Genomic DNA, 19,428 nt, shown 5'->3' on the forward strand with positions numbered 1-19,428 from the left:
AAGAATGAAATCCAAATGCAATATTTTCCTCTTCCGGACCCGTTTCTCTCAATGTGACCACGTTCTAACCAAAGGGGCGTACTACTGTGCTTTCAGCCCCATTGAGGAAAAGTGATTTTTTTAGACTACCACTTTACCGGGCGCAAACAGTTTTGAAAATTGTACTCCACGTGTATTAATCTGGCAAACATCTGTATGTACGGGGGTGGGGGGGGCACCCCAGTACAGGAAGAGTGAGAGATCAATACTCTTCACTGGACAGAGAGAAACTTCCACCCAATTAGAACATGTAAAGAGAAAGGCGGAGAGAGACCTAAAGAGACAGCTCCAGGCCAGGACACAAAGAGGGAGCCAGCCGGAGAGACATACCCCCCTCGGGATAGGCAGACCCGGCGGCGCTAGTCCCAACGCTCGCAAGCGCCCCTCACCTGCTCTGCCGAATGCAGGGAGGGGGCGGGGGAGGGGGCGTGGCCTGTGCCGAGCAGCCAATGGTGCGTCGGCGAGGCCCCGCCCCACCCCGGTGACAGCCGCTTCCCGGAGCGGCGGCTGCTGCCGCGGATCAGCTCGTGTGTCGGCGCCGTCCGCACCAATTAACTACTATGAAAGTTGAGTATTTGCGGGACTTGGCCTTCGGACTCTCTGACGATGGTGAGTGACCGGCACTAACTTTCCCGGCTCGCTCCGCCCTCGCCGCTTTCACTTTTCTTTCAGCTGTGGCGCGGAAGGGAAGTTGCGGGCGGGAGGCGCCCTCTCTGTCCCGGAGCTGGGCTTTCCCCCCGGGGGGGGGGAGAAGGGGAATCTACCACCCGCCCGGGAGCTGGGCTCTCCCCTGGGGCATGCGCTGCACCTCCCTCCCCTGCGCGATCCCCCGTCGGGTCTGTTACCCGCCTCCCCTGCTTTCTCCAGTGGGACATTTGCTGCCCCGGAGCCGGGCTGCCTTCCGGGACAGGTGCCGTTCGCAGTCCGGGGACCTGAGGCCGCTCTCTGTCGGGTCTCCGGGGTTAGCTGTGCTCTGGCTGGGTGGCTCTTGCTCGTACGGGCTGTTTCGCAGCTTTCTGTGCCTAAACAAAAAGGAATTTCATCTATTTGGGACAAGGCAGCGCCGCGTCTTCTTGCACTGATTGGTGGGAGGCTCCTTGGCAGGGATCGGTGCGCATCTGTGTCTACCCGGCAGGTGTGCCCGGGCAACGCTGGCCCGATCTGGGGGTCCGAGCCTTGCTTGCTTCGCATTTTCTGCTTGTGAATCTTACTGAGCACTTCTACAGTCGTTTCGCATACATTTGTTTTCTAGGAAGCTAAAGCGTGCACATAAGAGTTGTATTGAACAAAGTTCTGAACTGGTTTTTAGACTTTGGATCTGTTTATTAGTGGGCTTGGAATTATTATAGTGACTGTAGTGGGAAAGCGGAGAATTTAGGTCTAGTATGATTCAGCCCTCTCAAAGTACACAGCCTGTTTGCTTGGAAGGCGGTGTATTTTCTTTTTTAGGAGGCGATTGTTGTCATTATTGGGCCTTGCCTTGTACCCTGTTGAAACTCTCATGATCATCAGATGTTGGTGCCCCCTGTTGGAATAGCTTCTAGTCATTCGTATAGCGCGGATCAGTGTTTCAAACACATCGGCAGTGCAGTTTCCATACGGAAATAAACTAAATCAAGGACACGAGAGGGAGGGAGATTCCTAGGAAATAACTTTTTGTTGTTGTTGTTGAAGAGTTAGTTAATGCTTGAAATAATCACCAGCAGAAGTACTGGAAACCCGTATCTGGCAGAACCTTAAGAATGTTTTATATGTGTGCGACAGTGGTAAGAGTAGGTGGAAGAGTAGCAGGTAAAAAGGCAATTTTCAGTTTTGTTATGATCATTTATTATATTTTTGTGTCGTAACTATGTTAAAGTATTAAAAATAAACTTTAAAGGAAATGTAGGCGGAAGTAGGGCCTGGGTATCAGATTAACAGATTGAACATATAGGCCTCTATAATTAATCACTCCAGTACGTACAGTGTGACATCAGGCTCCCCCCCCCCCCCCCCCCCAAAAAAAAAAAAAAACGGAGGCAAGATCAGAGAACACAAATAGCAGTAAGTAAAGCTTAGGCTGAAAAAGAGGCCGATCAGATGGGCCAAATTCGATTGTACTCTCATAGGTATAGTTTGCCTACTTCGGAAAGGAGGGGGGTGGGGACAAAGAGTAAAGTAGTCATTGGCAGTGAAGGAAGGAGACTAATTCAGCATTAGCATCTTTAACATTTAGGAAGTGTGCTGCCCACCACTTCCCCTCCCCCGACCTCAAAAACTACACCTGTAGCAATGTCAATAAACAGTAGTAGCTGTGTATTTCTACAGAGCTACAAGGAGTACACTGTGCCACTAACCAGCCAGTATCCAATTAATCACTAGTAACATACGCTCTACGGATCAGGGACTATTTATGTGTAACTGTACAGCTGTGCATATGTCTTCGAGTATTATAGAAGTGATTAGTAGCAGTAATAATGTCTCTAAATAACCAGTGTGTATCTAACCAACTGCTATATAATTAATCGACAGTTGTGTTGTGGTTATGTTAATAACCAGCTGGCATCTATCCAATTTCCAGCAACGTCTAACCAATCACCAGTCAGTGTTGGTGAGCAGAAACTCCTGTAAGTGGCATCTACTGGTGGCTGTTCAGGGGGGGGGGGGGGGGGTCTGTAGACCAGTGTGCATTGCAAAGTCCTGTGGCTATCAATAGTGCAGCCTGGCAAAGGCCTAACAGCCTGTAGGAAGCACAGCTGTATGGTCCAGCAAAGGCAGGGGGTTTGATAAGTGGCATGGATGCAGGTGATTAGTGTTGGGGGGGAGGAGGGACATGCTAGCTAGTGTCTAAGTAATCAGTTAATGTGCTGTTACAGTAACTAGTCGGTGCAGAATCAATTGACGCCATTAACCGGCTAATACCTGACTGAGTGCCCCTAACCAACAGGAAACTTTATGAAAGAAAATCATTGACTTAACTTTGTGTGCAAATGCTGTTTCACCCCTTGTCCATGGCACAGGTAAAATCTAAAAAGTAGAACACCAAAGAGTAGCCTGGAACACTTTCCCTGCATTGTCGCAGCACGCATTGAACACCTCTGCAGGGGCTGGTTAATTATTAGACAGACTAGGTGGTCGCCTAGGGCAGCAGCTGTTGGGGGAGGCAAAGAGCAGCCTGCAGTCAAAGCAACCTGACAGCCAGACAGACTCAAAGAACCAGCACATACGTTTTACCTGCACGGGAGGTGAGCAGTAGCACATTTTCCTCCTCGTCTTTGTATGTGATAACATTTAGGTCTAGGTTCAGTAAATGGTACCCAAAGTTTGGTCATGGGGACGTTGCATGCTAAGCTTGAATTCTATAAAGGCAGTTTCGCACGGAAGTCATTTTTGTGCCTAACTTCAGGTGTGAGCATTTACGCCTGCCAAAAACCAGTGGAAATGCTTGCACCTAACTACTCTCGGGCACAGAAGTGTTCTATAACTGCTCCTATATCCCAGGAATGCCCATAACTCACCCATGACCCTCCCTCGGCCACGCTTCCTTTGGAGTTGTGCGTGACATAAATTAAGCGTGCGGGTTATAGAATAGTGGCACAGAGCAGATATTGGGGGAGTGCCAATTAGCACTGGTTAAGGCCAATTACTTTACGCACATGTCTGCGAACCATGCTAAAAAGTGTGAGCCTAACTTTGTGACCCATTCAGAATTTGGGAACTAACGTGTTTGTATTGTGTTTGTGTAACTTTATATTGCTTTATTTATTGTTACGTTTTTCTGTTTATCACCCATATTTGTAGCTAGTGTGGGATATAAGATTCTTAAATTATGTCCCTCTCCTTTCCCGTCATAATGGGCATTATCTGACTCTTCTTCCCCCTTTCCCTCTCTAACTTCCCCCCAACGCACCGACCATACATGTAACTACCTTACATGTACCTCATTCTACTACAATATCACTTTGTATTCATTCATACCATGTATTTGTTCAGACCGTGATCGGCTAACGCCGTTAACAGTTATATGTAAGCCACATTGAGCCTGCAAAAGGTGGGAAAATGTGGGATACAAATGTAACAAATAATAATAATGTGTTTCCCTTTAATAGATAGTTTTCTCTGACTTTGCAGTATTGTCGAAAATAAAATGACTATGCCTAAGTATTCTTTCAAGATTGTTCCAGTGGTGAGGTTATCATGATTTTTTTAGTTTATCAAAATCTCAGGGGGAGGGGCACAGGGACCTAAAGTTAATTGAGAGGGTTGCAATCCTGAAAACGTGTCTAAGACTTGCACTAGCCCTGAGCATCTGACGTTTTCGAGGACTAACCTAGAAAATTACCCTGCACCATTACTGCAGGAATACATGAAACAGGGCAGGAAGCCCAACCATTGATTTCCTACATTGTAAACGAGTTTGTAATGTAGAATTTCTAACCGAAGTTATTGCATGAAACATATTGCAGACTGCTCATGGTTAATAAGGCATATTATGGAGGTCACTGTTTTTCAGGCAGTTTAATCTTCCGTGTTTTGGCAAAGTTTGTGGCCATGTCCTCATTGGGGTCAGGTGGTACAGTGTTAATAACCTCATAGTGTATGGGCACACTGTCTCAGCAAAAATGCCAAGAAATAACTGGCTTTGGGGCCCAGCCAGAAAGAGGCTGACAGCGATATTTTGGTTTATTGAATTGGAAGAAGGATGATGGTAGTTTGCAGCTTTCTCCGGAATATCTGGTTAACAGGAGGTGCCCCCTGTCCAAGTTCAAATACACTTCCCAGGTCTCATGTTACTTGTTCTGATAGTTCCAGAAAAGCTGAATCAATTGAATGTCTTTCAGCAGTAAAAAGATGCCAGTGTCATCCTAATTCACTAGGCCCCGAGATGACAGCAAATTTACATTTTTTAATTAAACGAGCGGCAAGTTTTTATGAGAGGGCTGGGTTATGCAAATGAAATGGTTGTGTACTGTAGATTAGGACAGTTTTGAAATGAATCCCTCCAATAAGATGCTCTGTCCCATTTGCCCCTTTTCGGTTGATTTCCCTTGAGAAGGGAAAGGGGAGGTTAGAATAGCTGGTGAAGTCCATTTGTAGATGGAAGTTGACGGGGAGGGAGGGGCGGTCCTGAGATGGGCTCTTTCTCTCTCTCTTTTCAAAAAAGGCTGTTTGCTTTTAAATGGGAAAAGATTCCCTGCCTGCCCCGGCTTTGTGTAGACTGAACTTGCTCCTATACCCACTTAGTCTGCATTGATGCTGCGTTATCACTGCGCTCTCCCCTGCATCCTGTTCATAGCTGTGAAATACCCTTTCCTTTAGGGGCACCCACAGGAGTTCTTCAAAGTGTGCCTGTTTGCACAATAGTTAGGGAATGAGAAGGATAAACTGAAATGGTGCTGTGGGGACCTGTGATCTGCTTCCTCTGAGGAGGCAGGGCAAATAGTGATGGGAGAAACTGAAGTTCAGTACATGAGGAGGAGAGAGAGGGTGCGGGCTGTGTGTGGCTTGCAGCCCGCACGGCAAAGCTAAGCCAGGACCTGGGAAGTTGTATGTAACATCAGAGGGACTGAAATCCTGCTCCCCAGTTGAGAGAGGGGAGTATTCAGTATTAATAGGGAGGGTCCTTTCATCCCCTCTCACAGGCTGGGGCATGCCCTCTGAAGCCTGGATGAAGTCACCCAGGTCGCATTGTATAGTTTTTTTCCCACTGGAGCCAAAGCAGTAGCTACAACGTACATCGCTTGGAGATGCCGAGATGTCCTGTTGGTTGCATGGACAACCACTCCAATTGGATCAGTACTGATAAGCAGCTGCTCTAAGAAAGTGGGATCTGAAACATTCCAATAAGGAAACATTTAACTCCAGTAAAACAAGGATTTGAGCAAGCTGGTTTCCTCAGCATCAGCCGGGCCAGTCTACTCATTTGTTCTGACAGGAAGAGAGGGAAGAAGGGAGGAGGAAGTGCTCCAGGGTCTGAGTAATTAACTGGACCTTTACTTTAGCAAAGTGATATTTTGGGCTTTAAGTACTGTTTATTTTCACCCACTGGTTACTGCCCCTCTTTCCTCCCCCCCCCCCCCCCCCCCCACACACAAGTATAACTTTTCCTTTTGCCAACCAGCCTTTTCCCTGTAGTAATCAGAACTTGCTTGTGCTTTAGAAAGACTTCCACTTTTCACTCTGCCTGCCTAAACTCACTTTGGGTTTGTACAGTGAGTGAAACTGATTTCAGTCTGCACATCCGGAAGGCAGCATGCAGGAGATGGAATGGGTCATTTTGTTCTTTTACTTGAAAGAAGAAAAGTAAAGGTGATTAAATCAATAGGTTCTCACTTAATGTCTGTTTGAAGATGCAAGGTCAGATTTACCAAAGGGGAGAAAAATGCTTAGCACCCACTAGCTTCTAGCTTGATAAGTGAGTTTACAAAGCACTGGCGTTGGAGTCCCCAGGCAGAGTTCAAGATCTGCACAACTGTACACAAAATCATTCACGCAGATGCCCCACTCTATATGCTAAACTTAGTGGACTTACCGCCCAGGAATGCCAAAAGATCGGCCCGCAAATTCGTGAACCTGAACTTTCCCAGCTGTAAAAGAATGAAGTACAAACAGGCGTATGCTACCACCTTTGAGTACAAAGGTACACAGTTTTGGAACGCACTACCCATGGCCCTAAAATCCATGACCAATCTAACCAGCTTTCGCAAAGCTTTGAAAACGCATCTCTTCAACAGAGCCTACAAAAGTCACCCTCAATGAAACAAATCATTCCTTAAACCACCCAAGTACACCAAAACACCTCTTTCACAACCTTACCTAACACCTTCTACCTAAATTCCTCTTTCACCTCAGCTTATGATCGATCAACTGTTTTCTTAGATCATAGTAACATAGTAGATGACGGCAGAAAAAGACCTGCATGGTCCATCCAGTCTGCCCAAGACAAACTCATATGTGTATACCTTACCTTGAATTTGTACCTGTCCTTTTCAGGGCACAGACCATATAAGTCTGCCCAGCAGTATTTCCCGCCTCCCAACCACCAGTCCCGCCTCCCATCAGCGGCTCTGGTACAGACCGTATAAGTCTTCCCTCCCCTATCCTCGCCTCCCAACCACCACCCCCTCTTCCCCCCAACTGCTCCGCCACCCAATTTCAGCTAAGCTTCTGAGGATCCATTCCTTCTGCACAGGATTCCTCTATGCATATTCCAACTCATGTTTGAACTGCGTTATCGTTTTCATCTCCACCACCTCCCGCGGGAGAGCATTCCAAGCGTCCACCACCCTCTCCGTGAAAAAATACTTCCTGATATCTTTCCTGAGTCTGCCCCCCTTCAATCTCATTTCATGTCCTCTCGTTCTACCGCCTTCCCATCTCCGGAAAAGATTTGTTTGCGGATTAATACCTTTCAAATATTTGAACGTCTGTATCATATCACCCCTGTTCCTCCTTTCCTTCAGGGTGTACATGTTCAGGTCAGCAAGCCTCTCTTCATACGTCTTGGAACGTAAATCCCATACCATCCTCGTAGCTTTTCTTTGCACCGCTTCCATTTTTTTAACATCCTTCGCAAGATACGGCCTCCAAAACTGAACACAATACTCCAGGTGGGGCCTCACCCTACATCATGTAATGACGTTCTCATTTCCATACTCTGTAAGCCACATTGAGCCTGCAAAAAGGTGGGATAATGTGGGGTACAAATACAATAAATAAATAAGTGAGACAGGCGTCTTTCTATCAGAAATATGCATGAAGGGGAACCACCTCTTAGACTGGTTCTCTCCCCCCCCCCCCCCCTTTTGTAGGATTTCAGCTTACGTTAATGTGCAACAGAGAACGTATTTTCATATGATAAAATTCTTCTTTAATTCCTGCCTCAAACAGTCTCTTCTTTCTCTGAAATTCCCTGCAATTCTCACCCAAACGTTTTCTTTGCTTGCACAAGTTTTTAAAGTCCTGCTGATCGAGTCTGTCTAGAATGTTGGCTCTGCGCTGCGTTGGCACCACGAGCTGAGCCATGACACGTCCGGGCGGGGTGCAGGCTTTTGGCACACCTGAGACCTCTCGGGAGAATTGTTTGTGATGTCATTTAGGGCTTTTTTTTTTTTTTTTGCTTTCAGAACATTGTGTGCTAAGAGATGCCTCCTTCCTAATAATTGGGCTGTTTATTTAGGGAGAGTGGTGGACTTTCTGAAATGCTTATCCCTGAGATAAATAGGGGAGGCAGAGCATCACTGGAAAAAGATGGAATGAAGTAGGTAATAGATGGGTGGGAGACGTGACTAAAGTAATTTGCTGTTTGTGTTGTGTTATGTTTGGCTGATAGGGATTGGTATAATGCAGTAATTTTCAACCCAGTCCAACATACTCAGCCAGTCAGGTTTTCAGGATATCCACAGTGAATATGCATTCAGTGCAGGCAGATTTCTCATGCTTATCCATTGTGGATATCCTGAAAACCTGACTGGGCATGGTGTATCACAAGGACTGGGTTGAGAGTGCTGGTCTGTTGGGACTCCAGGATCTTGGGTAATTGGGTTTATGATTTTTGGCTTTCCTCTTTGTGGCAGTTGGGTGAGTGTTTCTTAAACTGGAATAATCTTAACTCATGGTCTATCTTGCCTCTCGTAAGCAGACATGCCTGCACTACGCAGGACCATGACTGCGCCATCTCTGAAGTACGTGCTGCGGCCCTCTTGCTGGCCCTGCACCTTAGGAGCAGCAGAACATTCTCCATGATCAGTGCCAGCAGCTAGTGTGTGTACAGTACTGCTGTACTAGTGGTGAGAGGGTATCTGCCCCTGTCGTCTTCACTCAGGTAGATGCCATGCAGAGCTCCCCCGTCCTTCAGGGGGTCGACCACGTTCTGCCTTGTTAGCACCATTCTGACAGTCACTGTGTACACAAATGACTCTATGTGAAGCAAATTTGTTTTGCAAGGGTGACCTGTTTAATCATTTCATTCTCTTGCGGACATTTATTCGTTTGGTTTCCACGGCTACCAAGACCATTAAGAGGGAGAGAGCAATAAGGCAGCAGAGTCAAACAGGTAATAAAAAAATTAAGGCCATTTTTGGCCCAGGGAGGATGGGCAGTGAAATGAGACAGAAGCGCAGCATAGAAGACAGTCCAAGGCAGGGGCAAGTGGGGCAGCTGCATGGCCCAGTGCTGCTCATTATCCCAGAGATATGAAAACACAAGGACATCTTCTCCACTCGTAAGAGATCCTAACTAATCCTGCCATCTACTGCCCAGCCCTGAAACGGGCCCAGTGCCTCCTGTCATGTGCAGCAGGGCCTGGGACTGCTTGTGACTTTCTCTCAAAGGGACAATGGTGCAGGTAGCTCAGACCTCTCCACAGAATGACCCAAAATTGTCCAGCAGTGTTAGACAATGTCTTGAAGTAAGTACTGATGCAGACTGAGGGGGTCCCCTTCCCACCTGCAGTCCACTATAGATTGAGGGAAGCCTTTTCTAGACTCTGACCTCTCTGTCTCTTGCCAGGCAGCACCTTGCTTTCTCACAAGAGGAGCTCTTCACTGGAAATGGTGAGACTGGCATGGACTGGTGTGCGAGTTGGCACGTGTGCTCCATAAAACAAGAAAAATGCACAAGAGCTCTTGATAAGCCCTGTCAGTATAAATCAAGATATTTTTCTTGAAAGCTGTGATCTTTAACCTGTGATTTTTTTTTTTAACCTAGAAAGTCCAAGGTATCCAGGACGAGTACTATCTGCAGGCTAGAATGCAATTTGTTTTGCATCACATAAACATAGAACGTGTTAGATTAAGGCTGGAAGGACGCTCTAGTCTTCCTGAGTTCCTTCCTGGGGCAGTGCTTTTGAACCCCCAATGACTTCTGCTTTTCCCTTCACTTTTTGGCAATTAGCAGTTTGCTCCTGTGCAGATCCCAGGCTTTACCTCTTGCTTCTGCACTACTGACGGTCCTCTGTATTTATCCAGTGAAGCTGTGGATCAAGCCTAAAGCAGGGAAGAGAGAGACAAAATGAGAATTGTTCAATGGGTATGAAATTGGCCCCAAGGTCAAAATTAGGATGAACAGGGCAGAGGGTAAGAGGAGCCTAATGGGTGAAGATTAGAGATCCGGGAGAGTGCTTGCCAGAAGATGGATACCTCGCTTTTCAGATACAATACAATGCAAATACATCATAATTATATGGAAAGGAAGGGCTTTCATACCTTTTTTTCAGTAGTAGCTTAAGGTGAGTTACATTTAGGTACTCCAGGTATTTTCCTGTCCCCAGAGTGCTTATAATTTCAATTTGTACTTGAGACGATGGAAGGTTAAGAGGCTCACTTTCAAAGCACATAGACTTACAAAGTTACGTGGAGGGTTATAATCGAACAGGGCGCCCAGGTACGTCCCCGCGAAGAGGCGGGGAAACCCGTATTATCGAAACAAGATGGGCAACCATCTTTCATTTTGATAATACGGTCGGGGACACCCAAATCTCAACATTTAGGTTGACCTTAGAGATAGTCGTCCCCGGTTTTCGGCCATAATGGAAACCAAGGACGCCCATCTCAAAAACGATAAAATCCAACTCATTTGGTCATGGGAGGAGCCAGCATTCATAGTGCACTGGTCCCCCTGACATGCCTGGACACCAACCGGGCACCCTAGGGGGCACTGCAGTGGACTAACATGCACTAACTGAACAGAAAAAGCCCTTCAGTTACCGATCCCTTAGCGATTCGGAAAGCAACTGGCATGCATGAAGGAAATCACATGCAAATGAGCTGCTCGCTGTTAGCTCATTTGCACATGATTTCCTTCCTAAGGAGGGGAAGCCAGTGCAGAGCAGCCAAGCGTTATGCGTGGCTGCTCTGCGCATGCCAAAGACAGCTTCATACACGCAGACAAGTTGTGTGTATAATAGCCATCTACAACCTTAAATAAATTGCTGTCTACAACTTTAAAAAAACACAAGTCCAGGTGAAAACGTCCAAGTGCTCGTCAGGGACATCTTTTTTTTTTTTTTTAGTTTGGGTGAAGGACGTCCAAGTGCGACGGGCAGTTGAGGACGTCCAAAATGTGGATGTTTCTGTGAGAAGGACGTCCATGCCTTTGCTATGCCTCTGACACCCCCTTTATTTATTTGGATTTTGGATCCCAAGTAGCAGCAGTGGGATTTGAACTGGCCACCTCTGGATTGTAAGACCAGTGCTCTAACCACTAGGCCACTCCATTCCACTCCCTTGAAATTTGGCCGTCCCTTTGGGGAAGGGCAGTTCAGGATGTCCAAAATGTTTGAAACAAGGACGTCCACGCCTTCGCTATGCCTCCGCTGACACACTTACACCTCCCCCCCCCCCCCCCCCCAGGGACCTGCATACTGCTGCGATGGACCTGAGTATGGTATTTGAGGCTGGCAAAAAAAGTTTTTAAAGTTATTTTTTTCAGCGTGGGAGGGGGTTAGTCGCCACTGGGGGAGTCAGGGGAGGTCATCCCCGATTCCCTCCGGTGGTCATCTGGTCAGTTCGGTCACCTTTTTGAGGCTTGGTCGTAACAAAAAAAATGGACCAAGTAAAGTCGGCCAAGTGCTCATCAGGGACACCCTTCTTTTTTCCATTATCGCTCAAGGACACCCATCTGTTAGGCATGCCCCAGTCTATGCCTCCGACATGCCCCCAGGAACTTTGGTCGTCCCCGTGACGGGAAGCAGTTGGGGATGCCCAAAATTGGCTTTCGATTATGCCGATTTGGGCAACCCTGAGAGAAGGACGTCCATCTCCTGATTTGTGTCGAAAGATGGGCACCCTTCTCTTTCGAAAATAAGCCTGATAGGGTGCTATATAGGATTATAGGGGCTTATTTTCAAAGCACTTACTTACAAAGTTTCATAGGATACTATGAAACTTTGTAAGTCTATGTGCTTTGAAAATACGCCACTATGTAACTTTGTAGGTCTATGCGCTTTGAAAATGAGCACCTAAGTGTCCTGTCCAAGATCAAAAGGAGCCACAGTGGGATTTCCCTGGTTCTCAGCCTACTGCTCTGACCATTAGGTGCTATTCCACTGATTTGAAGGAGGAGTGGTATCCTGCGGATGGTCCAGTTTATATGGCTGACAGCTGAGAGATATCCTTAGAACAGATTCTCAGCCCCGTCCTTGGGATACACCTAGCCAGCCAGGTTTTCAGGCTAACCACAATAAATATGCACAAGAGAGTTTTTCATACAATGGAGGTGATGCATGCAAATTTCTCATACATATTCATTGTGTATATCCACAACCTGACTGCCAGGATGTGTCCCGAGGACTGGGCTAAGCCCCCCCCCCCCCCCCCCCGGCCTTAACTGGAAAAAGGTTTGCATTTTACTTCTACATAATATCTTGCTATGGAGAAAGCTTCTTGGCTACAAACTAGTTGAGTGTGAGCAAGCAGTTAAAAACATAGTTTGCAGGAAGAAACTCTCAATAATTCTAGACTAGAAGGGGGGAAACAGCCATTAAAGTTACATTTCTCTTGCTCCTTTGGGCTTCCAGTTCAGTTGGAACCAGGTCTGGGAATCTGGTGCTGTAAAGCAGGGATTTCCCCTATTTTAGATCTCCTTTCAGCATTCTGTATTCCACTCCTCTGGTTGGACCTGTATACTAGGAGTTCAGTCCAGGTTTTCAGGATATATGTAATGAATATGCATATGAGAGATCTGCATGGATACTATCTCTTGCATTTTCATTAGAGATATTCTAAAAACCTGCATTCCATCTACTATGGTTCCTTCCAGACCCCTGAATCCAGCCCAGAGATCATGCTGCTTGATGACTCTTTCCCCCCATCTGCACCATGCTATTTATTAATGTGGATTTAGCTCATATTTTTTCAGTAGCTGTTCAAGGTGAGTTACATTCCAGTACACTAGGTATTTCCCTGTCCCTGGAGGGCTTACAGTTTAATTTTGTACCTGAGATAATGGAGGGTTAAATGACTTGCCCAAGATCACATGGAGCAGTGGTGGAATTTGAACCGGGCTCCCCTGGATATCAACCCTGGTGCTTTAACCACTAGGTTACTCCTCCGCTTCTAACCATCCGTGGCCCCAACCAGCTTGGGGTATGGAAGCCCTGGGCTGGGAATCAAACATAGATCTTCGTCATGGCAGTGCATAGCACTGCCATGGGGCCATTGGCAAGCTCAGAATGTTTAATGCTTGTAGTCTATTGCAATAGCTTTGGTTGGCATTAAGATTGGGGGGGGGGGGGGGCTGCTGATTTCCTATGAAGTGACAAGCTTAATAGGTATAATCCTAAACCTGTTCTATGTGAACCGTAAGGTCATTTTCCTTCCTATCACTGCAGGGGATAACTATTACAGTTGCAGGGCAGCAGGGGACTTCTGGGCCTAGGTGAGATTTGATGGGACTTGATATACTGCCTTTCTGTAGTTACAGTCAAAGCAGTTTACATATCATATACAGGATGACTTGCCCAGAGTTGCAAGGAGCTGAAGTGGGAACCAAACCCAGTTCCCCAGTTTCTCTGGCCCCTGCTTGAACCATTAGACTACTAGGTGAAGAAGGGGGAGGGGAGGAGAGGAAAGAATCCTGAATCTGAGAGATTTTGTTTGGTGTCAGCATCTGCTCGAGATGAGTTAATATTCCAGTGAAACTTTTTTAAAAATAGAAAGAGCTCCAGTTTCAGACCCTGGGCTGTCCGGATAACTATAGTTGCATGATAGGGATTCTCCAGGCAGAACCAGCAGAGACAATAAAACTATAACTCCTTTGATCAGTGCTTCTCTTCCCAGTCCTTAGGGCACATCTAGCCAGTCAAGTTTTCAGGATATTCACAATGAATATTCATGTGAGATTTGCATGCAGTACCTCCTTGATATGCACATCTATCTCGTGCATATTTATTTTGAATATCCTGAAAACCTGATTGGGTTGAGAAGCACTGCCTTAGATAAAACCCGGCTATGGAATTTTTGTCACAGAACAAAACTTCTAGCACCTTCATTTATTTTATTTTATTTTGTTACATTTGTACCCCGCGCTTTCCCACTCATGGCAGGCTCAATGCGGCGGGCCATGGAGGGTTAAGTGACTTGCCCAGAGTCACAAGGAGCTGCCTGTGCCGGGAATTGAACTAGGTTCCTCAGTTCCCCAGGACCAAAGTCCACCACCCTAACCACTAGGCCACTCCTCCACAATTCTAGCGTTTGTTGTCGGAGGCATCTTTTCAGGGACCAATTTTTTTCTTGCCTTTACAGGGTTCATCTACATGAGCATTAGATGTGAAGGCACCAAACATTCTAGCATCGGCTTAGAAATTGTTGTTGATGAGGACCACATAGCCCAAGGCTGGCCTGGTGGCTATTGCAGAGTGGCCTGGCTTTGGTACCCAGTTCAGGTGCTCACAGCTTCTGGGGCGAGGGGAAGGGGGATCCAGGCATTTGTGCAATGATGACACCTAGTGGCCAGATATAGGGTCCCAGAATGAGCCCTAGTGTGTGCTGTCTTGCCCAAGGGCTTGTTGCTTCAGTGATCAGCGTACAATGTCATATTCACAGAAGGGCCACAAATGGGTCAGGTTTTCAAGATACTCCTAATGAGTCTGTATTTGGCAGATTCACGTGCATACTTCTCCGTGATATTGCAGGTCTCTCTCAGGATAGCTTGAAGATCTGATCCACTTATGGCCCTTGAGGTCTGGAAATGAATACCATTGAAATAAAGGAGACTATTTTGATTAGTGCAAATGGTAGCTCATGGTGCCCTTTCCCAAGGTTGGTTCCATATGAGCTGGAAGCCCAAAGTAGAAACTGTTGGGTAAAATCTGCCTGCATGGGATAGGGAGGACATATTGGCAGTGTATGTGTGTGTGGAGGGGCTAATTCAACCCCAGCACTTGGAGCATGGGGAGGACTAGGCCTCCCCCCCTTCCCAATCTGTCTGTGCAGACGCTGCCCTCTTTAGTCTGTCTATTCATGATACTCTCATATCTAAGGATCCTCTATTCAGGCTTTGAACCCTGGGAGGCTCTATAAACTCCTGAGTGGTGTGGAGCAGGTGGAGATGAATCGATTTTTCACTCTTTCAAAAAGTACAGAGACCAGGGGACACCCAATGAAATTGCATGGAAATACCTTTAAAACAAATCGGAGGAAATATTTTTTCACTCAGTTAAGCTCTGGAACTCACAGCTGGAGGATGTGATGACAGTAGTTAGCGTATCTGGGTTTAAAAAAAAGATTAGGACAAATTCCTGGAGGAAAATTCCATAGTCTTTTTTATTAAGACGGACATAGGGGAAACCACTACTTGCCCCGGGATTGGTAGCGTGGAATGTTGCTACTAATTAGGTTTCTGCCAGGTCTTATGACCTGGGTTGACCACTTTTGGAAGCAGGATACTGGCTAGTTGGACCATTGATCTTCCCAGTATGGCTAATATGATCTTATGTTCCTCTTCTCTCTCTGTACAGAAACATTACCTCATGTGGCTCCTTTTGTGTGTTACCCTGGACCTTGTCCTAGAACTTCTTTCTGCTGGAAAATGCTTGCTGCTTGTACATTACGATTGTTGAGATATTTGAATGTTTGTATCATATCTCCTCCTCCTCCCCTCGCTCCCTCCCCTCCCCCCCCCATCCATTCCAGAGTATACATTTTTATGTCCATTCACAGTGATCATTTTGGAGTTTTGGTCCACAAAGTCCCCACCACTACCTTGTACTTGATACCTACCTCCTTTTTAGCGTACTGTGTGTGGCTTCTAATAACCTTTGCGTTTGGTGTCCTATCCACACAAGATTTTTGGGACATACCAGTGGGACCCGAGGACTCTAACAAGGCTGTGTATTTTACTTTAGATAAGCACGTTTTGGCTGCAGATGTGTGCACATCACAAAAAATAGGCTACTTCAGTTCTGGCTGGTGTTTCTTCTGATCCTGCCTCTCGCTGTGTGCCTGGCATCCTTCTGGCTCAAGCTGTGCCCTGTTTCTTTTGCTACTTGATAGTCTGTCCTGTGGTAGCTGCTTAGAGCCAGATGTGCAAAAGCACTTGTCTTATAGCGGCAGCTGTTGTGTGGATAAGTGCCCTATCTGCCGACATCTGGATAGTGCCACCGAATATTCTTATAGACTGCCTCGGCAGTATCCAGATAACGCTGGAGTGGGGCGTGGGCATTCTGTCTAGCACTATGGATAGACAGTGATGGAGGCCAACCAAAACTGAATCCATGCCCGAAATCTGCAGCTCGATTTCGGCCAGAACTGAAGCTGAAACCAAAAATGTCATCCCCCCCTGTCCCCCCAAGCATCAGTGAGCTCTACCTTATCAAGCTCTGGTGGTCTAGTGGCCTCTTTTGGGGGCAGGAAAGAATCCCACTCTTTTTCTGCCTAGTGCTGCTGCTTTAAAATAGTTGCCGAGACTTCCTGCATCAGCCTCTTGAGACTACCGTGGGAGGTCCTGGCAACCATTTTGAGACTGGCACTTGCACTCTCAAAATAACTGCTGGGACCTTCTGTGGCAGTCTTGGCCGCCATTTTAAAGCACAGTGGCACTGGTCAGGAAATAGTGGGGTTCTTTCCTGCCCCCCTAAGAGGCCACTGGACCACCAGGCTTATTAATGTAGGCTGGGGGAGCCAGGTTGGTGGGGGGACTCATTTTTCAACGGGGGGGGGGGGGGGCAGAAAGTTTCAGTTTTAGCCGAAAATGCATTGGCATTTTCAGTTGAAACCCAAACCCAGTTTTTGTCCCAGTTTCGGTTCTGAAAATGAAACCAAAATTTGGTCGGTTTCTAGACTGCGATATTCAGCCGCTCTCTGAATACCTGTGCAAGCAGGCTGACCAAACTTAAACTGCACATCTATCCAGAGAGCGGCTGAATATCGCCAAACTGTCTACAGAGCTAATGGCAGTCCACAGCTGAATGTATGGAACAGATTTACATGCTAAGACCGGTGTTTGCATATTGACCTGTCTAGTTGTTTTATTGTGTATTATAGGCTAGCATGAATCTACAGGTTGATATACCTGTCTTCATTGTTTTAGTTTACTTTAATTAGATTTAGCCCACTCCTTCACATTCAGGTCCAGTAGGTATTTTTCTGTCCCTGGAGGGCTCACAGTCTTGAGGCAACGAAGGGTTAATTGACTTGGCCAAGATCGCAAGGAGCAGCACTTGGACTTGAACTGGGCTTCCCTGGTTGTCAGCCCAGTGGTCAAACCACTAGTCTACTCCCTCCACCTAATCTCTTGTATATACGTTGCCTCCAGTTCTAGAACAGTGTTGATTTTGTAGCTCTCTCTTTTTCAAGATTGACTTCCTTGATTGAGTTTGGTTAGGTTAATTCAGATACCCTTAATGCATACCAGTCCAGAGGCAGAGAGAATGTGTTTCTTCATTTATTGTTTCTCTCTTATATATACTTTACATGGATCGCAAAGCTTTGTAGCTTCAAGACGGAACAAAGACTTTAAAAGCTGAGTACCGGGGCTTGGTGCAGTTTAAGCATTAGTCCTTAAAGTGCTTTTTATATTTACCTAAATCATATCTGCCTGCACTATTGTAAATCAGGTAATACTGAGCAGCCCCGGGCATGAGAGCTGAGAGGACGCTTCTGCTTTCAGCTGTAATTTGAATTAAACAGACACAAGTCTTAGAGCAGCTGCAGTCTGGCCAGCCAATCAGAAAGCTGCCTGGCCAATACAGCACGATGCAACAGAACAGAATTTTTTTTTTATTTTTTAATATCATCTCATATGAAATGCTGTATAATCGCACAAAATGTGATATATATGAGACCCAATAAAATGCAAGACTACACTTAAACTGATCTTTCAGTATAGATTATTAGAGATTTAGTTGGGCTGGCCCAGTGGTACTTCCATACGGACAGTACCGGGTTCAAGTCCGATTCCGGGTCAACTGGGGATTCTGTAGAGGCAACATACAAAGCCCTCTGGGGCGGGGTAATGAAATAAAGTCCTGGATGCCTAGTGCCCATGATAACAGGTTTCTGGAAGCTGCAGTGGTATATCAGCCCTGGCACTGGGGAGGACAATTTTCAAAGCTATTTCTGCAGGTAAAACAGGTTTTTTTTTAACCTCCTCTCAAGAGGTTCTTCTGTTTTCTCTTATCCAAGCTAAATTAGCTCACCCCTTTTCATAAGGAAAGTGGAATTTCTTGAAACAGAGGGTCGTCTTGAGAAAGCAGGTGGCCCGAGTCCAAGTTCTGCCTGGACAGATCGCTTTGGGATGATTCACTGAGGCATTATTCCCATTCTCTGTCCATGGGGGAAAAGCTTAATGAATTGGGTCCTTTTTATCACCCACTGGCTCAAGTACTCACTTAGATTATAAGCTCTCTGGGGCTGAGATTCATTTTCTATATGTGCTTACTGTAAAACACTCTGGTTAGGGCATTTTATAATATACTGATGTAATATTTATACCAGATATTTAAAGCAAATGGAGGTTCACTTGTCCATTCCCGCTGGGAGAAAGGGAGGAGAGGTATGTCTGGACTTAAACTGCAGCAGGGGAGATTTTTAAGTTATTTTTGTAATTGTGAGAGTAATACAGTTCTGGATCACCTTCTCGGGGAGGTTTTGAAGAGTAGATTAGATGTTGGGCTGATTTGGTCCTGAAGGTCTTGCCTAGAGATGTGATTGGGCTGGGTGGCCTCTCAACGTCCCAGACCCTGGTCATCCCTGATTCTTGGCAGACTTTTTTTTTTCTTATGTCCAAGATTTGACCATCCAGTTTTTCAAGTAGAAAACATTTCATACTTTGGGGGACACAGGTAAATTAGTCTGAAAATTTCCCTCACTCAAACCTAGTGAAAAGCACGTGCAGACCTCCATGGGTTAGAAAGAGGCACTTCCATGGGAACTGTTTGATTGAATCAGTAGCAGAGGGTCACACACAGACTTGGAATTTGCCCCTTCATGGCTGCCCACACCGATTAGCTTGTGCAGAGTACGAAGTTGCTTTTAGAAACTCTTTTCCAAAGAGAAACAAGCCAGACAGTTCCGCTTTGGAAATTTATCTACAGAGTATATGCGTTAAAGCACCTGCTTACTTTGCAATGACACTGTGTACTTAAAATTGCCCTCAAAATGCCCAAATGAGACAGCTGCTTCAAATGTTTTCCTGCACATGTAAAACCGTTCCAACTTGTACTTAAATGGAGATACACAGTCCCATGGAATAAATATATATTTAATAGAACTTTATACAGTATTCTCATACAGATGTGGCTCTCTGTATATCACTGTGTCCATAGTTGCAGTATAAAGTTCTTCTTTTCTCTTCAGTCTCATTCTGGTACTATGAGTGATCATTATTAATAAACAGGAGATTTCCCCCCCCCCCCCATTTGTTTATTAATTAGACCTGCTTCCTCTTCTGGTCATTGTAGCCACAGTCCTG

General features: G+C 46.0%; 1 protein-coding gene across 3 annotated transcripts in view; it reads left to right on the forward strand.

The window, feature by feature from the left end:
• The first annotated feature begins 558 nt into the window (after positions 1-558).
• The window catches only part of CASZ1 (castor zinc finger 1), a 177,061-nt gene continuing 158,191 nt past the window's right edge, over positions 559-19,428 (forward strand). For all 3 annotated transcript variants that reach the window (XM_030186248.1, XM_030186250.1, XM_030186249.1), the window contains exon 1: positions 559-648. In XM_030186248.1, coding sequence (XP_030042108.1) covers positions 600-648 — 49 coding nt within the window. In that variant the 5' untranslated portion in view covers positions 559-599. The remainder of the gene's footprint in view (positions 649-19,428) is intronic.

Source organism: Microcaecilia unicolor, chromosome 13 (genome assembly GCF_901765095.1).
Source record: "Microcaecilia unicolor chromosome 13, aMicUni1.1, whole genome shotgun sequence".
Classification (NCBI taxonomy): Eukaryota; Metazoa; Chordata; class Amphibia; order Gymnophiona; family Siphonopidae; genus Microcaecilia; species Microcaecilia unicolor.